Here is a 21,868-nt window from a genome sequence, read left to right as displayed (position 1 = left end):
GCTGAGAGATCATTTTTTATAACGGGATGAACAAAGCCATAGTAATGGGCCTTGGAAAAGAGAAAGTGCTTAAACTTATGGGAAATAGATACAGAGACTTTCCAGGGGACTGTGGGCAGAAAACTGAAGACGTTGGCCCTGGTACTAGTGCAGGACATGTGCGTTGTCAGAATACACATGGGATGGGACCAGAAACCAAGGGGCGACGCGCGGACCTCCCCGAACGATTTGCATGCCCCCACTGCAGTTGCATCACTTGTTTGCAACACATGGCTGCCCCCCGAATCCCGTCCTGCCTCCCCCTCTGCCCACGGGGCATGCCTCAGCAGGCAGAGCTGGGCTGATGAAGAAATATATTTGTAACTGGGGGGGGGGGGCGAGTGTGGGAGGAAAACGCAGCCGTGAGGCGCGTGGCCACGGTGGCTGTGGTGCAGAGGGCAGTGGCAGCAGGTGCATCTCCCATGTCTTTCTGGTAAGGACCAGGACCGAGCGCTATGGAAGGCACCCCTGCTGTTGCACATGATCGATATGATAAACTGGGTTGTGTGTAACACTGGAAAAAGTTCCCAAGTGTGTTCGTGGTTGTGTGTTACTTGAAACCTCACAGCAGGAGAAGCGTGAGCATCCAGCTTGGTATGCCGAGCGCCCCGGCGAAAGGCTTGTCGCAGTGCCGGTTTGCCATACTGTGAAGGTGCCAAGGGTGCAGGACTCAGTTTGATGCAGAGGGAACAAGCCTCGTTTTGTTCAGTGGAATGATTTGCAAAAGCTGAAATCTTGGCATTCGAGTGGCTCAGAGCTGCAGCGGCGAGCGCGGTGCATTGGCACGGCCCCCCGCGCCCCTGCGGCTGCTGGAAGCTGGAGCTGGTGCAGTCAGTCGCTCCAAAGCCCTTACCTTATTGTGATTTATGGCGTGATTCAAAACGGACCCATCCATCGTGGGGAGCCTCAAATACCTTTCCTATTAGCATGAGCACCCGGAGTCTGGGGGGTCCTCCCAGTCCCCTCAGGCTCTCCACGAGGCTTTGTAAGGCACAGTGATTTGTGCTTTGTGATTTTTTTCCCTTTTTTTCCCCCCTTTAAATCAAAAACCCAAACACCTTCAGTAAGGAGGATTCTGTCCTTTCATTCCTGCATTTTGGAGACACACCTGTTGTTTGTTACGGACCTTTTGTCTGAGGAGGATCTGCTCTGTAATGAGTACGCTTTCTGGCTAATCTTTTCTGCTTTGGATTTTGCAGTGAGATTTTCTTTGGACAGAAGTAGGTTGAGTAGATATTTCAGTGGCCTCGTGTTCTTAAAATCAGTTTGCAGAGAGTCCCAAATAGCACATTGCCTTGCTCCTAAACAGCCCGAGCCATCGGGGTTGGCCACGTGCGGCACGGCGATGTGGCACTCCGAGCTCCTCAAAGGGTTGCACTGGGTGAACCACCGGCAGACAGAAAAGATGCTGAAGGATTATTTGAGCCTCATTTATGTAATGAGTACATTAAATACAGTGTAAATGAACACGCCAAACCTGCGCTGGTTTAAAAGCGAATTGCACTGCAGACTTTTCAAATCTGTAGAAACGCAATGCTTTTCGTTGGGCAGAAATACATTTTGCCGTTAGTTGCTGTGTTGCAGCCTGTGTCAACTGCAGCATCATAAAGTGTGTGACATTGCTGGGGGACTTGTGAGAGCCATGGAGGTTCTGGATTCTGGTGTGCATGACTGGGGGGCAGAACCCCACATATAATACCCGGGGTTTGACCTTACAAAGGAGAACTTAAAAGATTAGCAGCATTTCAAATGCTGACAATCATGAAGAAAGAAAATGAGCAATATTTTAGCTATCGGTCTTGTGCTCTCCTACCGTAGCTAATAAAAAGCCAGTTTTTCCAGCTTCTGCCCTTCATGTTGTCTGACGTTCTGAGTCCCAGCACATCGTGGGGAGCAGGTCTCTGGGCTGGGAGTCAGGAGACAAATTTTGTCTGGCAATGACCTGTTGTTTGACCTTGGGCAATTTGCTTTCTTCACAGCTATAGGGTACTGCTGTTTGGGTTTGCCATATGCTGTGAGGGGAGATAAGGCTTACGGCTTGCTTAACAGAAAGGATCTTCAGTTCCAACTGAATTTTATGAATGCTAATACGGGACAAATTTATGAAAAGTCGTATTTGTAACTGTTCTTCTGTTTCACAGTGTTTCAGTGCATCTTGTTCCCATCCATATATTGCCCTGGCTACTGCTGGGAAGTAACCTCCAACCTTAGATGAGTCACCTGTAGATGCATGTGTATCTATTGGTTATTTACCATTTTCGATCCTTGTAGCAATAGCTCAGTACTTTTGTAATACTCATGTCCATTGCGGCGTGCATTTACTATTGAAAATACGATTTTGGTGCTGCAAACCCTTATCACATGGGGAAAATTGACTGGCTGTGGATTGACTGGGGGAGCGGTGAGACTGCAGTGTTTAGATTTTAACTGAATCTAGTTGATCTCTGGAAGTAATAAAAAATGATCACTATAGTGTTAATTTAGACCGCATTGCCTTGTTGCTGTTGGCTGCAGTTCTCCATCGATATATGACTTTACAGTGGTCACTAGTCTTCATCATGCCTTTTGCTGGCACTCTCAGGAGAGAGGCCAAGGGAGGTGATGGGGACCAGTTTCCTGCTGTGCTTTTCAAAAGCAGATTGCACTCCATAGCTCATCTCAAACTGAGCAAAGGGTGTCATCTCCCTTCAGTGTGGTTTCATGCCCATTTTGCTTTCCCTCTCTGTCTCTGCAGCTGTGGAGTCGCTCCATTCCCTGAATGACCAGATCTCCCATTTTATCATCAACAAATCAAAAACGCTGGACGAAGAGGAAGATGCCTTTCTGCCCAGCGAGAAGGAATCTCTGAAAAATGCCATGATGCTGATGAGGCACCTCCTAATGGATGCGCAGGTAGGAAATCGATAAACTCCCATCTGCTAGGACACAAGGCTCATTGCACAGATCTGGAGGCGGTATGTCATTTTTATTGGCGGCTTTTGCAGTGGAAAGCATTAGTCCCTGACACTTGTTTAAAACTGACTTTGGCTTCCGAAACCTGCAGGTGTGGGCAGGCCATCACGGCGTGCCGGGCGTGCAGCTTGTGATGGCCTGGGTGGAAAATCGCTCTGGAGTTTCAAGAGAAAATGCAGCGATATACCCGCTGATGGCAATCCAGTGTCAGCCCTAGCAAAAGAAAATTGTTTTGCCACTGAGCATCTGTGCTGAATGCTGGTTTTAGAAGTGCCAGACGCGTAAGTGAGCTTTGCTTTAGCCATGCTCTAAAATGCCAGTTAAAAGTCATGAAACGATGTGCAGATGTTTCTTTGTGCCTTTGGTGCTTTGACATAAAATCTCTCCCTCTGTAGGTTTGCTGTGTTACAGTGTGCTTCCTTCATCCTATAAAAAAAAGCCCCTTTGAAATATTCAGAATATTTTTTTTTTATATATATTCCCTTTTGGTCTTTATTTGTAAAGCCTGGACGGAAAACGGCAGCTTGTGTCAGAGGGTTGTTTTGAAAACAGGGCGGTCTCCTCTCCCTTCTCTGCTGGGAAGCCCTAAAATCTGGCGGAGCAGGTCTGAGACTGTCCTGAGCACCCCCGAGCTCTGCAGGGGCTGCACACAGCCCGGGCTCCGCGCTTCAACCTCTCTCACAGGGTTTTATTTTTGTTTTCCTCAACATCTATTGGCACGTCCCCTATTGCAGTTTGTGCCTGTTGCCTCTTAGAAGCCGAACACGGAAATAAGAGAGGAGGAAATTATTCCTGTAGGGGTTTAGCAAAATAATCTTCTTTGGGGCTTTTCCCGATGGCTGTCCCTGCTGGGCCCCGCTGTGCTGGTGCTGGCGGTGCTGCTGGTACGTGCCGTGCTGCCGGCATTTCCCAGGTGCCTGGATGGAGAAAAAACCCACGCGTTTTTGTGGTTTAGTCTCCTGTTCTCCCATGTGGAGTCTGGTGGTTGCCTTACCTGCTTCTCTCGCCTTCAGAGCCTTTGGTCCCCATTACTGTGGGTAGTAGGACCTTGTTGCATGTGGCCTGGGAATCCCTGCTGTTAGTGATGTATGTATTTTAACGTTGAGTATTTTTGCACGGGGAGTCAGTGCAGGCTTTGGGGGCTGTGGAGTGCGCAGTGAGCAAACGGTTATTGCTGGGCTCAGGATTTTGTTTCTATGACTGTGGTGTTCATGTCACTTTAGTAGGTCTTTAGCCAAGTCACCTCCATTTACTCCAAACCAATGGATGGAGCGCTGCCGCAATGCCGTGGGGAATGTGGAGGGTTGGATTGTGCGTTTGGATTTCCTCCTGTGGCCTGTGCTGCAGCTGGGAATCACTTTAAGGAGTCAGGCGTGAGGGCAGGCAGATGTTTACTGCATCTGCATGTTGCAGTTTAAAATGCATATGGGGCAAAAAGGTACCTATTATAATCCCCTTGTGCAGGAATATGGTTTTTTAGCACCAGAGCTTTGCTTTGCTACTTATCAGCTGTCCTGAATGCATATTAAGTGGTGCCTGTGATAGAGTGACTGATTAAGGAAATGCTAATAGCAATGGGGAAATGTCACACACTCCTGCATCCTTGTGATGCACCCACGTCTCTTACCAGAAAGGACAGGGCAGTTTCTTCGCCTGGGTTTTTCAGGATGACAAGGTGGGAAGCGGTGAGTGGTAAGCAAAAGGATGGAACTGAACAGCTCACAATGTCAAGTACAAAAAAACCCCAATAAAATAAATGCTCTGAGGAATGAAAGAAACACAAGGCTGGCAGCAAGCTACCTAAAGAGGAATATTGTTGCCAGTGTGTGCATACAAAGTACATACTAACCCTGACTGCATAGTGCCCTATGGCTCTAATTACACAGGAGGAAAAAATATCACCAATGCAATTATTTCCTTTCCCTCACCTGATCTCATTTCTTCCCAGCTAGTGTTTTTTACAGGAAAATGGAGCCCTGCAGCTCTAAGAATGATTGTGCAAGGTTCTGTACGAAGATAAGCTGAAATCCAGTGCTTGGCTCTTTGGCTCCCTTTCCTCCTCTCTTAATGTGGACCCGATTTTCGCTGGTCAATAATCTGAGGAGAGAACATCTGGCTTGGAATTTTGGGTAGAAATTAGGTGGGCTGCCAACCCCCCCAGAATCGAGTGATCAAAGGGGCCAGTTAATGGGCATTTCTCACTTCTCTGACACTGCTAATCTGCTTTGAAAACACAGCCTGTGGGGATGATGTCTCACACTTGCTGCCTTTCTGGTGTGGAGAGAAATTGGACAAATTTTTGTAACTCTGCCAGGACACCAGCAGGCCAGGAGATGTGGCTGAAGAAAAGTCTTCGGATCCACTACAGATCTAACTTTGATCCCGAGTAATTTTTTTCTGACTTAAGATGAATCACGAAACCAATCAAACATAGTTCTCCACTTTGGAAAATGCTGTGAACGTTTTTAGACCAGGCTGCCTCGGGGACCATGTGCATCTGGCTGTGAAGTTGCCAGTCCCTGCCCTCAGCAATGCATCGCCGAGAGGACCCGCTAACGGATGCCTGTCAGCGTGGAGAAGAGGGACCACAGCCCAGAGGCACTGGGGAGTTTGTTTGGGGTTTCACAGCCAGATTTACTGATAATCAGAATGTGGACTGCATGCTCCTGAGCGTCATCCCACTCCCTTTGTTGGACCGTATTTATTTCTCCCTTGGCTTCTAGGAAGAGCCTATTTTCCCCATCTGTTTTCCCATCAATTTACTTTTCACTGATTTTCATGGCTCAGGTTTTGCAGTAGTGGTGTACACACGACTGTGACAGTAGTGACTGTGGCTTTATAGGAGAAATTTGCCATGCTGGAGGTCACTTGTTGACAAACACAGACTAGAGAAACAGCTCTTGAATGGGAGGGAAAAAAAATCCCATATGTGACAGGGCTTTCTCCATGGAGAATGGGACGTTGCCTCACGTATTTTGCATCCTGCTTACAGAAACATCAGTGATGTCAACTGAAGTAGCATTGGCAGGATGGGTGCTGGGACCTGTGCCGAGGGCTGGCCAAGAGGTGGGTGCTGACAGAGAGTCATAGAGTCACAGAACTGACTGGCTTGGAAAAGACCTTTAAGATCATCAAATCCAGCCGTTAACCTGGCACCGTTAACAAGCCACCGCTAAAGAATGTCCCCAGGCGCCACATCCGTGTGTCTTTTAAGCGCCCCGGGGGTGGTGACCCCCCCAGCTCCCTGACAGCCGGTCCCAGCGCTTGACAGCCCTTTCGGTGAAGATGTTTTTCCTAATGCCCAACCTGACCCTCCCCTGGTGCAAGCTGAGGCCGTTCCCTCTTGTCCTGTCGCTTGTCACCTGGGAGCAGAGCCCGACCCCCCCTCGCTACCCGCTCCCGTCAGGCAGCTGCAGGGAGCGAGAGGGTCCCCCTGAGCCCCCTTCTCTGCAGGCTGAACCCCCCCAGCTCCCCACCGGAGAGGTGCCCCAGCCCCGCTGCCCGGCTCTGGACACGCTCCAGCACCCGACGTCCCTCCTGCGGCGAGGGGCCAGAGCTGAGCCTGGCACGTGCGCTGCAGCCTCGGCAGCGCCGAGCACAGGGGGACGGTCACTGCCCCCGTCCTGCTGGCTGCACCGTTTCGGACACAAGCTGGCATGTCAGCGGTATTAAACTGCATGTGGGGATAGGTAATAAGCTGTGTGGAGTCTCTCAGCAATAGGCTGTCAGCTCAAATTCTGCCCAGGGAAGACAGTGATTTAATGAAAGTCATTACAATCTGCAGGGATCTCTTGACCCCGGTGGTCTCCATCCATTTACACACCCCGGATAGGATTTCCTCAGCATGAAAATACCTTGTGGGAGGGATTGCTTGCTGACCTGCATGCTCGCTGCTGGGCTGGCAGAGCTCTGGAAAGGGAGCATCACCCTCCCTCTGAGTGAGGGTTGGAGCTTTCCATCCAGATTGCTCATTTCTTGTATTTGTTTCAGCTGTGCAGCAGCTTCCTGACATCAGTCTGGAGGTATAAAGGCATCACGTTCCCCTAAACGGTGCTTAGCAAGTCATCATCTGCAGAGCTGGCTGGGAAGGGGGGGAGAAATCCGAGAGGAAATTGAAATAGTGTTGTATGAACTAAAAGGTGTACTTAAATAATGCGGGTGCATAAAAGCAGACAGAAAGAAAAGGTGCATTTATTCCGTGTGACATGTTCCATCCTCTACGTAGTATAGGAATGAATAAACAATTTAATTTCTGCCAGACAGCCCCGTGCAAGGTGTTATCGTGGGGATATGGCAGCCTATGATAGATTGTCATTGTTGTCAATCATTTCTGGCAGTCCTATTATGCTCGGAAAGGATGTTTGCTCTATGCATGTTGTTTTATAATCCTCCAAGGTGGAATTTTATAGCTTAGTGTGGTTTTTCCTCAGACGTTTCCCTAAGCAGGATTTATTGCTTCTGAGACACACGTGATGCGAATCCATTACTCCTCCAAACTTTAAATCTCCCCCCCAGCTTTACCAAAATTACTTTTTTGTTTTGTTTTGTTTCACTTGACTTTCTAATTGCTGTTGTGAGAGCCTTGGCTGGCGTGGAGCAGAAGAGAGATCATAACATTGAAGGGCTGAGTCATACACGGCAGCTCTGATCCAGCAGTTTGCTGAAGCGATTTGTAAATCGAGTCGGAAAGGTGCACGCGGGCGCTAGCGTCAGCCTCAGATGCAGGGTCATGTTCTGAACGCAGGGTTATGAAGGAACACATGTAATTTTTCTGGGTGCCTGACCTTAAAAGCCAAGCTTTCAGGAAGTTCAGTGCATTTAGTTACTCCCTTAAAGTGTTTAATTGACTTCGAGTGGATTTTAGGTTCTTTGGGAGAAATACCTTCTTTTCATGCAGTTCTTTCCCAGCAGCACTGGGATTGTTGTCGGGGCCCCCTTAGGTGCTGGTACAGAAGGGATGAATGGACAGAGAGAGAATCCTTTGGTCTGGGCTGGACTTCTCAAATGCAGTCGTACCGCAAGGGATGGCTTAAGAGCACGATGAGCTTAGTAACCTTGTGGGACACCTGGGTTCTGTTTAATTGGATTTCAGTTGTTGACTAAGTGTGAGAGCGTGGGGGTGTAGAGCTACACAATTGCTTCCCTGCTGAGGGGTTTGTTTCTTTCTTAGGTAAAGGCAGAAAATAAGCCTAGTGGTACTTCTAGCCTAAGTTGCTAACAAAATAGTATGGTGGTTGCCCCAAAATCACAGGGGAAAGAACCCTTCCATTTACATTTAGAAGCTGGGGGGTTTTTTTCTTCTTTTGTTTAAAATCCAGTGTTCTAGCACTTCACTCTGAATCAAATGGCTCCAGCTGTCATTACCTAGTGGGACAAACCTTTAGCGAGTGTCTACAAAGACAGGTCTGTAGATATTGCTGGAAGTTGGTACCAGTTTGGGTAGAGGATTTTGCCCTGTTTTTCTTCGGAAAATATTTGAGTATTTGAGTTGGCACCACCGTAAGCCCTTTAAGTTTGACACTGAGATCCTGTAAATGAATCATTTCAGGTGAGAGTCTTTCAGCCTTTGAAAAAAGGGAAAACCCACTTGGCATGACTTACTTTTAGCCTTTCAGCATCCCACCGGCTGTTTAGATTTGGTTTTTTATATGAGCCTCTATTCCTTTTGTCACCTGGAAATAAGTACTAATTTCTTGAGCTCTTTTACCTGATCATCTTCTCTTCAGCAGTCTCTGTTGTCTTTCTGAGGCAGGCTGTTGCTGAGACGGCTGTGATAACAGCTGCAGAACTAGTAGCAAAATAGTGCTATTTCATCAGCTGACCTTTAAAAGTAATTCTTATGTTCTGCGGAGGTCTGTTGTACAAAACCAACCATGTTGCTGCAATATTTTGCTTGCTAGTTAAACACTTAGCACCATCTGCTTTTCAGACTTCTAGCAGACTGAGCTTCAGTAGCCAAACCCCAGGACCTTTACTTTCACGTGAGTGGGTCATATTAGTATTAACAGGAAGAAAAGGGAAGGGAGGATTTGCTGTTTGTTCCAATAAACTTAGATCTTGCGACTTCTGAAAGCGTCCTCGCCACACTTATTTGTTTTGGAGGATGCAGGAATAGATACAGTGCTAATTCTTTGTTACGGAATGTTACCAAAATGCATTTGTAAATTGGCGTTCATGTGTGTCAGCATTCGCATCTCGTAAGCTGGTTTGGCTTGGAAAAAAGCTTCAGTTAAAATCAGGATGTTTTTAGGGGAAAGCCTGGAAAAAAGCCTTGCTGCTGCACACGGGTTTTTTTACATGAATCTTGCCATCCCATTTCCATAAGGAGAAATCTTTTTAGCCACTTCCAAGCCAGCAGCTTGGAATCATCTTCTAATGATCCCTCTAGGTCTAGCCTGAAAGGGAGCACAAAAGGCTCTGGTTTCTCTTGAAGGATGAGAAGATAAAACACCGAACCTAGCCAGCTTCGTCAAGGGCTGTGTTGTGTCTAATGACATCATTAGTGTGTGCTAACAGGAGCCCGGTTTGCGGTGCCTGTCCCCAGACGTGTAGCTGACAACCCGCTGCCTCTCTTCATGGCCGGGGAGAGGAAGAATTGATTTGTGGACTGCCTCTGGTAGCTCAGCCTGTTTGGAGAATGATGTGTTCCGTAATGAGGGCAGATCAAAGATACCCTGGAAATAGGTGTGCTGGAACGTGTGTGTTGCTGTCTGTCTGCGCATCGTTAGTCACCCCCAGGCGGTGGGTCTCAGTCGGAGCGGTGGTCCTCCTCCGTGTCCCGCCTTGGGTGCATTGATTACTCACCACCCGCTTTCAGCCACCTGTAGTTTACTGATTCATACGAGGAGGGGGGTAGGCTGATGTTCTCCATCCTTCACTCGTAGTGTAAAGGAATGATGCCGTTGAGTTGGTACTGAGTTAAGTGACAGAGGAGATTTCCTTACTGCGTGTAAACGGAGGAGAAGACGGACTTGGCGCAACCTCTGATGCACGGCTGAAGGGACCAAAAGCCCTTTGTGGTTCCAACCGGTCTGTCTCAGGTGGGTGCAGCCAGTGAAGTAAAAGCTAATCCAGCTGTGAAGATAGTTTTTCTCCTAGTATTTAAATTCAATTTACTTCCAGATCTTTAAATCTGGAAAATTTGCCTTGCAGCACATCCATGCGGATCTTACATTTTAGGCAAGGTGGCCGTGGTGGATTCAGGGTCTGCTTTAGCCTGTACTTGTTGTAATTCCATGTCTTGACCTGTCCATCCTCCACCCCACGTCCCACGGCAGCGTCACCCCCTGCCACCGATGGGACCCTCGGCTGCCGCGGGAGGGCCAGCCTTGTCCCACACGTTCCTCCGTCTGACGCCAGCGTGGGTGTTCAGCCCAGTGCCTGGTGCCGGGTATGAGGAGCTGTTGCTGTATGTTTTTCGGTGTTATACCTTGCAGGGTCGCCATCCCAGGGTCACTGTGGTCATTCAGCTACTGCTGTGCCCTGGCCAGCCCCCGCTCCCCTCCTCCCCTGGTCTGGAGAGAAAAAGCCATCTTAAATATTTTAAATCCTTATCCGTACCAGCTGTGACCGTCTGTGCCATGAAGAGAATCTAAATTCAGCTGGTTCCTCGTGCGCAGATGCTCGGTGCTGCTGAGGCTCTGCCGTCCCTCCTCGCCGTGCCGTGGTGCAGCTCTCGGCGTGCTTTGCTGCGCTGCTGCCGATGCGCTGGGGGCACGGGAAGGAGCAGTCCCAAGGCAGGGAGGAGACGGGGCTGGGCATGGGGGTAGCCGGGGGGACAGCTTAAACATCTGCTTCTGGAAATGCAGCAGGGCTTAGGAGGGGAGAGAAAACTGTCATAGTGGGGGAGAGAGCTGAGCTGGGGCCGTGCAGAAGGTAGATTCTATTGCCTAGCATTGCTGCAACGAAATATTTAAATCACTAAGTAATGGGGCTGGAAAACAACATTCCATTCACTACCACTTGAGTCCTCTAGGACTGGAGCTGGTGGTATCATGTTGGGTACAGGCTGGTTCAACACAGCGGCATGGGCTCGGTTCTGATTTCATTCTCGCTCTTTCTTGCTTTGCTCTCCTTTCGTACTGGAAAATGCTCATTGTTCGGAGTTAGGTTGGATATTGTGGTTGAAAGGTCAGAAATGCTTTCAATATTTGCAACCCTGCAATAGCAAGACGACTCAAAAAAAAATATCATGTGTATAAGTAGGAGAGCATAACCTCGTGTTTAAAGGGTGCAGGAGTGAGATTCTCAACATGTCTGTTGTTCATTTAATTGCTTATAAATTAGTGCTGACTTTTTTGTTTTCATTACGGTGTGGAGGTCAGCAGGAGAGAATGGTCATACCAGTGGAGAGGTCCAAGTTGGATGTTGTATATCAGCAGCTCGGCACTGTGCTTCAGGGAGATAAATGCATATATGCATGCTGTGCACACGCACATATATGCATCTATATGCTGTGCTGCCGTTCAGTGAGAGCTGGGCAGGCTGGAGAGCTGGGCACAGAGGAACCTTGTGAAGTTCAACCAAAGCAAGCGTGAGGTCCTTCTGCTGGGGAGGGACAGCTGAGCTGCTGGAGGCAGCTCTGTGGGGAAGGACCTGGGAGTGCTGGTGAGCAGGAGGTTGCCCATGGGCCAGCAGTGTGCCCGGGTGGCCAAGACGGCCAGTGGCACCCTGGGGTGCATGAGGAGGAGCATGGCCAGCAGGGTGAGGGAGGTGGTCCTCCCCCTCTGCTCTGCCCTGGTGAGGCTACATCAGGAGTGCTGGGTCCAGGTCTGGGCTCCCCCGTTCAAGAGGGACAGGGAACCACTAGAGAGGGTCCGGCGGAGGCTACGGGGATGAGGAGGGGACTGGAGCATCTCCCTGAGGAGGAAAGGCTGCGAGAGCTGGGCTGTTCAGCCTGGAGAAGAGAAGGCTGAGAGAGGATCTTGACCAGTGTCTACAAATCTCTTGAGAGCGAGCACCAAGGGGCCGGGGCCGGGCTCTTTTCAGTGGTGCAGCCAGGGGCAGCGGGCACAAACTGCAGCACAGGAGGTTCCATCTGGATGTGAGGAAAAACTTCTGTACTGTGAGGGTGATGGAGCGCTGGGATGGGCTGCCCAGAGAGGTTCAAAACCTGGCTGGACATGAGACTGTGCAACCTGCTGTAGGAGAACCTGCTTCAGCAGGGGCTTGGGCTGGATGATCTCCAGGGGGCCCTTCCAGCCCTGCCCGTGCGGTGATTCTGTGTGTATATAGCAGCTGAGAAACAAGAGAGACGCCTTTCTTTAAGCCAGAGGGGAGGCAAGACTGATTAAAAGAGAAAACGCAAAAGGAAGCCAAGGTCTGGAGGCAGATCCCTGCGGGCAGTAAATACTGCAAATGGAGCTCATACCCAGAGAACACCAACATTCCAGTTTCTCCGATTCCTTCACTCACAAAATGCCCTTGCACCCCTGAGCAGGTGGTCCGGGATGGAGCGGTTCAGATGCAGAGTCCTGTTGAATGCTGAAGAAAAGAAGATGGCAATTTTGTGTCACTTAAAACATGATGTATATTCATGAGTGGGGGGTGTGCGTGTAAAAGCTCTGCAAGCTTTAATTAGAGTTCATGAGAGATAAATGAAAAGTATCTTCATAAATGCAGGAGAAGCAATTAGGGGAGACCAGAGTGTATCTGCTATCACAGCAGTTTATCAGCATTGCAGATTTTCAGTTAATAAGAAAAGAAAACCCCAATTGTGCAGCCAACAAATGAAACAAAATCCCGGTGAGCTTCACTCTGCGCTTGGGAAGCATCTTCTGCACGAGTCGAGGATGTGAAGACTCGGGAAAATGTGTTTTATTCCCTCCGAATGCTCGGTGTGCTTTCTCCTGCCTGAAGAGCCTCTTGCTCCATTTCTAGTTCACAAACAAGCAAAACCCCCTGCTAAGCCCCTGCGCAAGCTGCGCCAGTGCTGTGCCGCTGGAGTAACCCACCGGGAAGGCCGAGAGCTCCATCATGGAGCAGTTAGTTCTCCTGAGTCAGCTGCAAACCTTCCTTCCGACCTGGGAGCTCAGAGGTCAGCAAAGTCGAGCCCGGCTGGGAGGTGTGAGCCAGCCAAACTTACGTTTGTATTTTTGTCTCGGAAAGGCTAATAAATACTTGATGGCTCTCCGAGATAGAGCAAGTGTTTGTGTCCTTTCCCCATGTATCAACAGTTGCTTCAAGGGCTTGCTTGATAAAAATTAAGCTATTTCTCTGAATTCACGCCTGGGATGCTGGACAGGGAGCTCATTTTGCAAGCAGAAGCTGTCTGGTTTTTGAAAGCAAATTCAAACGGAAGAGCCGGTTTCTGAAAGAGAATGCTGGTCTGCTATTCCTGCTGAAAAGAGGCAAAAATATTCGAAACAGCCATGCGAGTTAACCCTGGCAGCAGATCTTGTCCAGATGTTGTAATCCTTTATACTTTAACTCCTTCTAGGCTGTAGGCTAAGCTGCTTTCCAGTGAAAGCATCCATGTTAAATAGGCTCTGTCTGGTTTCGTTTGCACAGAGCTTTGGCAAACTGCAGATTTGCTCTGGACTCAAATTTTCCGAGCAAGGAGATGGATTCACTGGTTGCAAGACCTTGTCATCACTTAAGATCTGCTCTCCCTATCGGGCAAAGGTGTCTTTTATCCATTGTGTAAATTTAAGGATGTGATTTAATTCCCATTTTCCTCATTTATCTGTGAGTTGGGAGTAATATTTGCCTACTTCACAGTGATCGTGTGAGGCTCTTCATCTATTAATGTGTAAAAGCTCTGAGATCCTTAGGATGCAAATTGCTTTAAAAGATGCTGTTAATAATAAATATCAAGTAATGCACCTTGGTACCTCTTAGCAATAATTGGTGCTATCATTTCTGCCCAACTCTTCCCTGAATTAAAAGGCTTTGAGTGGGACTGGAACCACGAATGGGATTGGGACCAATTAACATGTAATCATATGTCAGTTTTTATATCCTTGACTCTCCTGTCATGGGACTCTCGGGAAAATCTCCATGGATTTTGTTGGTGCGATGTCAGAATCCAGCCCCAGACCTGTTTGTGTGATAATTGCTGGATAGCTTGTCTTCTTCTGGTAACTTGGTCGCTTAGTGATTAAGCTAAAAGCAAAACTACGCTAGTTTAAGATTAACACAGATGGAATTAGCCACTCCTTCTGCGAGCTAAATGTTACATGAAAATTTTCATTATAAGGGAACTGCAATCTTTTTTTTTTTTTCCTTTTGATATTTGAATTAACTATTTTGTTGACATGCTGATAGTTTTTGACCTGCTTTTTGTGCTTAACCTCCACTCTGGTGGTAGAGTCTGGCTCTTGTGGAAAAGCAATGATTTGCTGCTCACTCACCCAACTCAAACCTTCATTAGATTTCAAGCACGCAGCGCTTACTCTTCTGTAGAGTAAGTGGAGGCTCTGAATATCTGTCCCACATAATTTCTTTATGTGAGCTCTTTATTTATCTCATCTTTCAAGGATATGAATGCTATTTCTGTTGAAGGGGAAAGCATCGAAGCCTGGCATGACAGAGGGGATGGAGTCAGGAGGAAGGACCATGGGAACGAAAACCCATTTAATGCATAAGAAAGTTGGTGCCCAGTAAGGTGGGAATTGATGGCAAGGCATTTCCTCGTTAGCAGCAGCCCCGGCTCCCCCTCTCACCCATTGCGGAGTGTGAATCGTGCGCACGAAGCGCACTGTGAACATTGCTGGTGCCACATGGGGGAGATGTTGAAGAAGAGCTGGATCACTCCACTCCAGCACACCGGCTGCCCAGGGCAGAGCAGCCCGAGGTGCTTAGGAGCCTAATTCCTCTGAATTCCCCACCCCGCCATACCATAAGTATTTAAAGACCTTGTATTAGAAGTGTCTGTGGCAAGCCAGTGGAAAACTGTCCTTCTTGGCTTGAGAGCGCACGCAACGTCTCCTCCCAGTTGCTGGAGGTGCTTTGGTAAGCGAGACCACGAAGTGATGGAGCAGGGCAGGACCTCGAGTGACACAGTCGGAGCGCTGCAGCCCTTCGTGCTGATGCTGTGCCTTGTCTGAGTGGCGTTGCATCCCTGCCGGCGTGCCTGGTGGGCTGTGGTTTGGGAGGGGGGATTCGGAGGGGTGAAGGGATGCTGGCCGGTCAGGGAGGTCAGCAGGATTTCTTGCTGCTGTCTCCTGATAGGCAAAAAGTAATGATAGGGGCACACGAGTGGCTTGTGATTTACTTAGGCCCACTGGCCATCTTCCTTGTTTCTTCTTAAAATAACGCTTTTCACATCACCTGTGAATTAGTGGTTAATGCTTATTTCTGCGTGAGAAATCTCCATAAAAATGGCTATAAGGAAAGAGAAGATATGTACCATGTGAAAACCAAAAAAGTAAGGTTTTCTTTTTGAAATACTTTTCCAGTACCCATTTTTTTCTGCAGTGGTTGAAAAAGCTATTTGCTCTAGGACTGTGATGTATTTTATAGTATTCTAGCAGCTGGGTTAACAGGTAGAAGCGAGTACATTTGTAAAGGGGGTGAGTTGTGAACGCAGGGCTGGGTAGCCTGGGGGAAGTCAAGATATTCTTATTTCTCAGCTTAAAAAGAGCGAGCTACAAATGTACTGCTCATCCCCCCAAAGCAGGGAGTGCTGCCCCCTTTGAAAAGTGCTTCAGCTGACTTAGGGGGGGCTGCGGCTCCTCTTTCAAGCACGACCTTCCCTTGCTGGCCGCAGACTGCCGGAGGCTGGGAGAATACAGCAACTTTTTTCCTCTCTGTCTTTCTGCATAGAGGAATTCAAAATCACTGCATGATGTGTGCTCCAATTAATATTCCCCAATTGTTTCCATTTCCCTTCCAAATGATGTCAGTCTCCATTATTTTTTTTTGCATAATGGTAGTAAAAGCAACGTCTGTTTTTCTGAAATATTTTATCTCTCATTTTTGTGTTCGCAGTAATCTCATTCTTTTTCTTTTTCTTTTTATCCATCTGGTTTTGACTTACATTGCAAAAGACCTAAAATTAAATAGAGAAAACTGTCTTAATCTATTGCTACTCAGTTTGTACATTATTAATAATGAAGGCAGTGTAATTAGGCTGCAGAATGCACAGTGAACACTACATTAAGATGTCCTTAACTAACATCTGTGACTGATGCTTGTCTTATATTGGCACAAGCCACCAAGATTTTACATGAAAACAGTATTTGTGTCTGGCATTGCTTTTGCAGAATACAGTGACTTCATTTTTCGCTAGCCGCCTGTTAAGAGAAAGCATGAAATCCATAGCGATGAATGCTCAGCTCTATTTAAGTCATATTTGAGGTGCAGATCCTGGGCTCAGCATCGTCGTTGCTTTGCCGGTAAGTTGTTTCTCTTGCACCCTCGGTCGTTGAGCTGATGTGGTGGGCAAAAGCTCCTCCCGAAGAGGTGCTGCTTCTCCTGCTGCTTGCAGTCCTCTTCCCTGTGGCAACCCCCCGCGGCCCCCTTCCCCGTGCTCAAGTACAGCCGCCTGCCAGGAGGCCGGGAAGCATCGCGGTGCTGCTCTGCTCTTCCATCGCCCTGGGCTGGAGGTTTGACCCCCTGCCCGTGTGGCCCTGAGGGGTGACCTGTCACACGCCAGGTCTCTCCAAACAGAGGCATCAAAGGTGTCTCCGCTTTGACTTGTTCCCAAGACGGGAGATCTTGCCGTGAATGCACACATAGTGTTGCCAGGACATCACTGCCCCAGAACCAGCCCTGCCCCAATGCCCCATCCCTCCCTCTGCACCTTTGGGCTGCAGGCAGGGGACTGGCAAGGGATCTTTTGGAGCAGAGGGACATTTCCCAGGGCAGGTGCATCAGCCTCAGCATCTCGGGTAAGGACTGCTATTCCAAGGCAAACTGTTTCAGAGTCGGTCTGAACTATTTCAGATTAAATTCTTCAAAGGCAGGCCGAACTTGGGCCAAATTTTCCAAACTTTGGCGGCTTTGAATTTTCACAACATAATTCTTTCAGCATGCGAAGATGCATTTAAACAAATGGCATCTGGTCTAAAATGGGAGCTGAAGTGGTACTTGGAGATCCTTCCCGTGTGGTTAAAAATATAGAGGAAGCAGTTCCCGTGATTACAGACTTCTTTAAAACCCCCTATGAATAATGCACTTGAGCGTCTGTTAAAGAGCTGCAGCAGCAACACTATAACTCTCATGAATGTATGGAACTGAAAGCGTAATTACAATTTTTCCGCGTGGCCAGCTGCCACTTCCACATCTGTGATACTGCTGGGGGTGAGCGGCACCGGGGGCTGTCAAAACAGGCACAACTCCCCGCTCGTAGAACCGTGAAAGGGTCTGAGTGGGAAGGGACCATACAGAGCATCCAGCTCCAGCCCCCCAGGGATGGGGCACCCACAGCTGCTCTGGGCAGCCTGTGCCGGCGCCTCGCCGCCCTCACCGGGAGCAGTTTCTTCCCAAGATCCAACCTCAGTCTCCCCTCTTTCAGCTTAAAGCCGTTCCGGCCTTGCCCTGTCACCACGTGCCCTCGTACAAAGCCCCCTCCTGCTTTCTTGTAGCCCCTTTATGTACCGGGAGGTGCCCCAAGGCCCCCCCGGCGCCGTCTCTCCCCCAGGCTGAGCAGCCCCAGCCCCCTCAGCCTGGCTCCGCAGCAGGGGGGCTCCAGCACCCGGTCACTGTGTGGCCGCCCCTGGCCCCGCTCCAGCAGCTCCGTGTCCTTCTCATACTGGGGACCCCTGAGCTGGAAGCGGCGCTACTGGGAGGTCTCAGCAGAGTGGGACAGAGGGGCAGAGCCCCCTCTCTCGCCTGCCGGCAGTGCAGCCCCTGGTAGGGCTGGCTTGCTGGGCTGCAAACTGCATTGCTGGCTCATGTCCGGCTTCTCATCCACCAGCACCCCCAGGTCCTTCTCCACAGGGCTGCTCTCGCCCCATTCCCCACCCAGCCTGGATTCGTGCTTGGGATTGCCCCGACCCACGGACAGGACCTTGCTCTTGGCCTTGTTGGGCTTCAGGAGGGTCACACGGGCCCACCTCTCCAGCCTGTCAAGGTCCCTCTGGGTGACAACCTTCCACCCAGCGTGTTGACCGCACCACTCAGCTTGGTGTCATCGCAAACTTGCTGATGGCTCCATCCCACTGTCCGTGTCGCTGCTAAAGGTGTTAAACAGTGCTGTTCCCAGTACTGATCCCTGAGGAACGCCGCTCGGCACTGGTCTGTGCCTGGGTGTTGAACCGTTGGCCACATATCACTAACGCCTCCCGTTTCTCCTCCGTGTGACGTGCCTTTGCGTAGAGGCATCGGAGCTGGACCCCGATGTTGACATGCTGGCCAGAGGGGCTGGAACTCCTTTGTGCTGCTCTTCATGTGCTCTCCTGCTGCCCTGCCATCCCTCTCCAGGCTCTGGGCATCTCTTGCTGGCACTGGCATCAAACTGGTAGGAGTGGGATGGGTGGAGGTCCCTTCCCTCAGCAGCTTTAGTCAAGCACTCTCCACCCACTGGGCAAGCCCGTGGCCGTTGTGAATGTCACCCTCCCTGCCAAATCCAGCGTTATTAGCCGGCCCAAGTCTTCCTGTCCTGCCGTACTTACGCTGCTCATAGGATTGGTGATGACTGTGCACAAACAAGAAAATAAACCAGTCCTACAGCTGTGCTAATGTGTCAGCCCCGCTGAAACCACCAAAGTGCAATGTTTGCGGAAGGGGGGAGGGGAACTGATGGTGCAAGGGATTTTATTGTGGCGCATTTGAGGGTAGAGCACACAATGGAGGGTGAATGAAGACCTTATAAAAATACTTGGCAGCAACTCCTCTAAATCTTTCAAGGTATGAGTTTCTTATTTTAGTTGATTTACTGGTCTGACAAAGAAGCAATCATCGTTAATCAAAATAACTCACTCCTACTCTGTGTATGAAAGCTGAAGTTAGATGAAGGTCATGGAAAAGAGATGATAAACTAGCCTGGGGTGTTAAGTGGTTGGAGTTTATTAGGAAGCCCATTCTAGAGGGAAAACAGATTTTTGCCAATGATGATTATTTTTAAAATGGCTTTTTTAAAAAGCAAGGTTTGTATCTACAGCAAATTCGCAGATGTGATGTCCTAAGTACGCGTGAAGGGATGATTTCCTGACTGCTTTTAGCAGCAAGAGGTACTGCATGGAAAAGCATTTGGTATGCTCCTGGAGGCAGGGAGGGAAGGGAAGATTTGGATAAGATACGCAGGAGTTGAGAAGCTATATGGGGCTGTGGATGCCAAACCACATTTCTGCCTCTGCTTTTAGTAGCAAGAGGTACTGTATTGAAAAGCATTTCATATTCTCCTGGAGGCAGGGAGGGAAGTAAAGATTTGGATAAGATATGCAGGAGTTGAGAAATGATACAGGTGTGTGGGTGCCAAACCACATTTTCTGGGTAAGCTTCAGGAGACTAAGCCTCTGACACTGCTGAGAAATTTCTCCCTTGTGCATAATTGAGATTTCTATCTCATGGCGAAGTCCATTTCTATTTAGGTAAGAGTCTTTCCTTGTCTTCTGGTGGTGCAGTGTGTCTGTGCTACGTTCCTCACCCGGCTCAGGTCAAGCTAGCCTCATAGCATCCCACCGAGGAGGACGTTGGTAGACACCTTATTCAGCAGTTTGCTGATGGCTGAGCCCCAAATGAGGCAAAGCTGAACAGGCAGAAGCCCAAGAAACCTTCAAAATGCTTATGCTAATGGCTTTTAACGAGTTCCATGTTTTGCCTTGAAGCTCGCTTCTATAGCTAAAATGTTATCTGCATTCTGCCTACAAGTAAGAGAGCGATATCTGAATTCAACCAAAAGCGATAGCCTGGAGCGGCGAGGACTGCCCGTGCCTGCAGGCAGCGTCTGATAATGTTTTGGTGCCAGAATTATCAATAGCTTTCTTGCCACTACCATTTATTGCTAAGAAACTAAGTTGAGAACTGGTATTTCACTTAGATAACATGATGTGTGACCTTAGCAATGACAAAGAGGCACGACGCTAAGTCCTTTACAAATTTGATTTAAGACTGAACGTTTTGCAGTGGAGGTTTATTTTCCATTCTGTGTTCATTTTGTCCCATGGACGCATCTGACAAGCCTGTACCTTTGCATTTAAAAGCTTCCCTGAGGTATTTGGAATTTCTAGAGAATATGCTTATACATTTTTTGTTTGCATAATCAGTAACACAAACACTCCTGGGGACTGCGGACATTTGTGGAAAGCAAACAGAAGATCGACTCCCAAATACTGCGGACCAGTCCGATATTATGAAAGTTGTAAGTCATAATATAAATAGCATACACCTATGTATACACATGAATTAAATTATATTTCCAAGAGATCTCATGTGGCAGCCCACTAAAATAATACATTACGTGCTCAGAGGCAGCGTTCGACTGATACAATGAAAGGGGGATAATTAAAGGCTTCTCAAATCCCAAACGTGCCAGCAGCTGCGGGTCTGCTTGGGAAGCGGCTCTGGGACCCACATGTGTCCCTCCTGCAAGGATGGAAACCCATTACAGGACACTTGTGGAGAATAAACCTGGAGGGGGAAACAGCTTCTCTGCCCAGGATAAATATGTAGAAGTAATCCACTGGGAATTGTGCGGGGAAAAAAAGTGGTAGCAGGTGGCAGCACTTCTTTTCACCCTACAGAATACATATTTAGAGGCAAAATGGAGAGGAGGAGCTAATTAGTGGGATTACTGAGCTTCAAGAGGCAGGTGCTTGCATTCCAGCTAGGAAACTGCTGTTTTCTATTAGATGAAACGCAGGTGCTTTATATACAACAGTGGCTTTGGCCACGAAGTTTGGTTAATTACAGAAGCAGAGGATCAAAAGAGGTGAGGCTGGATGGTAGCTTGTTTCTCAGTGAACAAAGGACCCATAAGGCAGCACTAAAACTCAATCAAAACTGAATTTTCAGAGCAGAGTAATTAGGCGTCTCATTGTGGAAGTCATAAAGAGAAGGTGGCATGTCCTGTGCGGTCCTTGGAATGGTGGGGAACAGGGAGGCAGCGATAGCTTGCATCTGGATGGTGTTGCTTTGGGATGCAAGGAGCAAAATGGCATAAAGGTTTTGGCTGTGAATATGATAACAGAACTACGGCCATATAGTCCTCCTCAAAATACAGGGAAACGGAACAGCTGAGAGCAGACCTGTGGGTTAGCGCCAGAGAAGAGGCTAAAATAGGAACCCTTCCGCTCGTCTGGATGTAGCTCTCACTTGATCTGAGCCGCGTGTGTCTTTTCCCGGCTGCAAACCAGATGGTCTTTATCGGCAGAGCGGTGGGAGCAGGAGACCCAGCACGCGCGGGGAGGGCACGGTGCCCACCTCCTGCAGGAGGGGCAGGTTTCACAGGGCTCACCGGCAGCCTGCCCGGGGTCGCGATCTGGAGCTACGCAGCGGTGGTTGGGAGGTCCGAGTCACAGCTTAAAGCCTTGAAGTCTTTGTGGCAGGGAAGAGGTGGCAAGGCAAGCAGGGGCTGCGCACAGCCGAGGGGAAATTTAGTGAAAATAAGGATCCTGGGTGCTTGGCGCGGCTCTGGCGGGTGGGCAGCATTCTGCTGTCTGGCGTGTGAAAGAAAACCCCGTGGTTCTGCGAGGATGCTCTTCAGCAGGCAACCTTCTGCCAAGGCAGCGATGCTCCTGGGACCTCATTAATTGCTGCGAATGCATCGATAGTGGGGTTTCTTGCCGTTTGGAAAACACGGTCAGTGGCAGCGAAGTAGGCATTGGTGGTCAGATGTGGTTGCAGTATAGAAACAGCAGTTTCCTGGCGTGTCACTGGATCAAAGCTGAAGTCAATAGGTTTGAAATGTGTTTTCATTTATATATATACATATATAGTATATAAATACTATAAATACTATATACATAAATACATATGGTAACCATTCGACCTC

At 48.8% G+C, this 21,868-nt stretch overlaps 1 protein-coding gene across 1 annotated transcript in view; it reads left to right on the top strand.

The window, feature by feature from the left end:
• Positions 1 to 2,773: 2,773 nt before the first annotated feature.
• KAZN (kazrin, periplakin interacting protein) overlaps positions 2,774 to 21,868 on the top strand; it is a 170,329-nt gene continuing 151,234 nt past the window's right edge. Inside the window, exon 1 of the mRNA XM_037379799.1 lies at positions 2,774 to 2,931. Coding sequence (XP_037235696.1) covers positions 2,896 to 2,931 — 36 coding nt within the window. The 5' untranslated portion in view covers positions 2,774 to 2,895. The remainder of the gene's footprint in view (positions 2,932 to 21,868) is intronic.

This window comes from Falco rusticolus, chromosome 3, assembly GCF_015220075.1.
Source record: "Falco rusticolus isolate bFalRus1 chromosome 3, bFalRus1.pri, whole genome shotgun sequence".
Classification (NCBI taxonomy): domain Eukaryota; kingdom Metazoa; phylum Chordata; class Aves; order Falconiformes; family Falconidae; genus Falco; species Falco rusticolus.
This window is presented reverse-complemented; position numbering and strand designations above follow the sequence as displayed.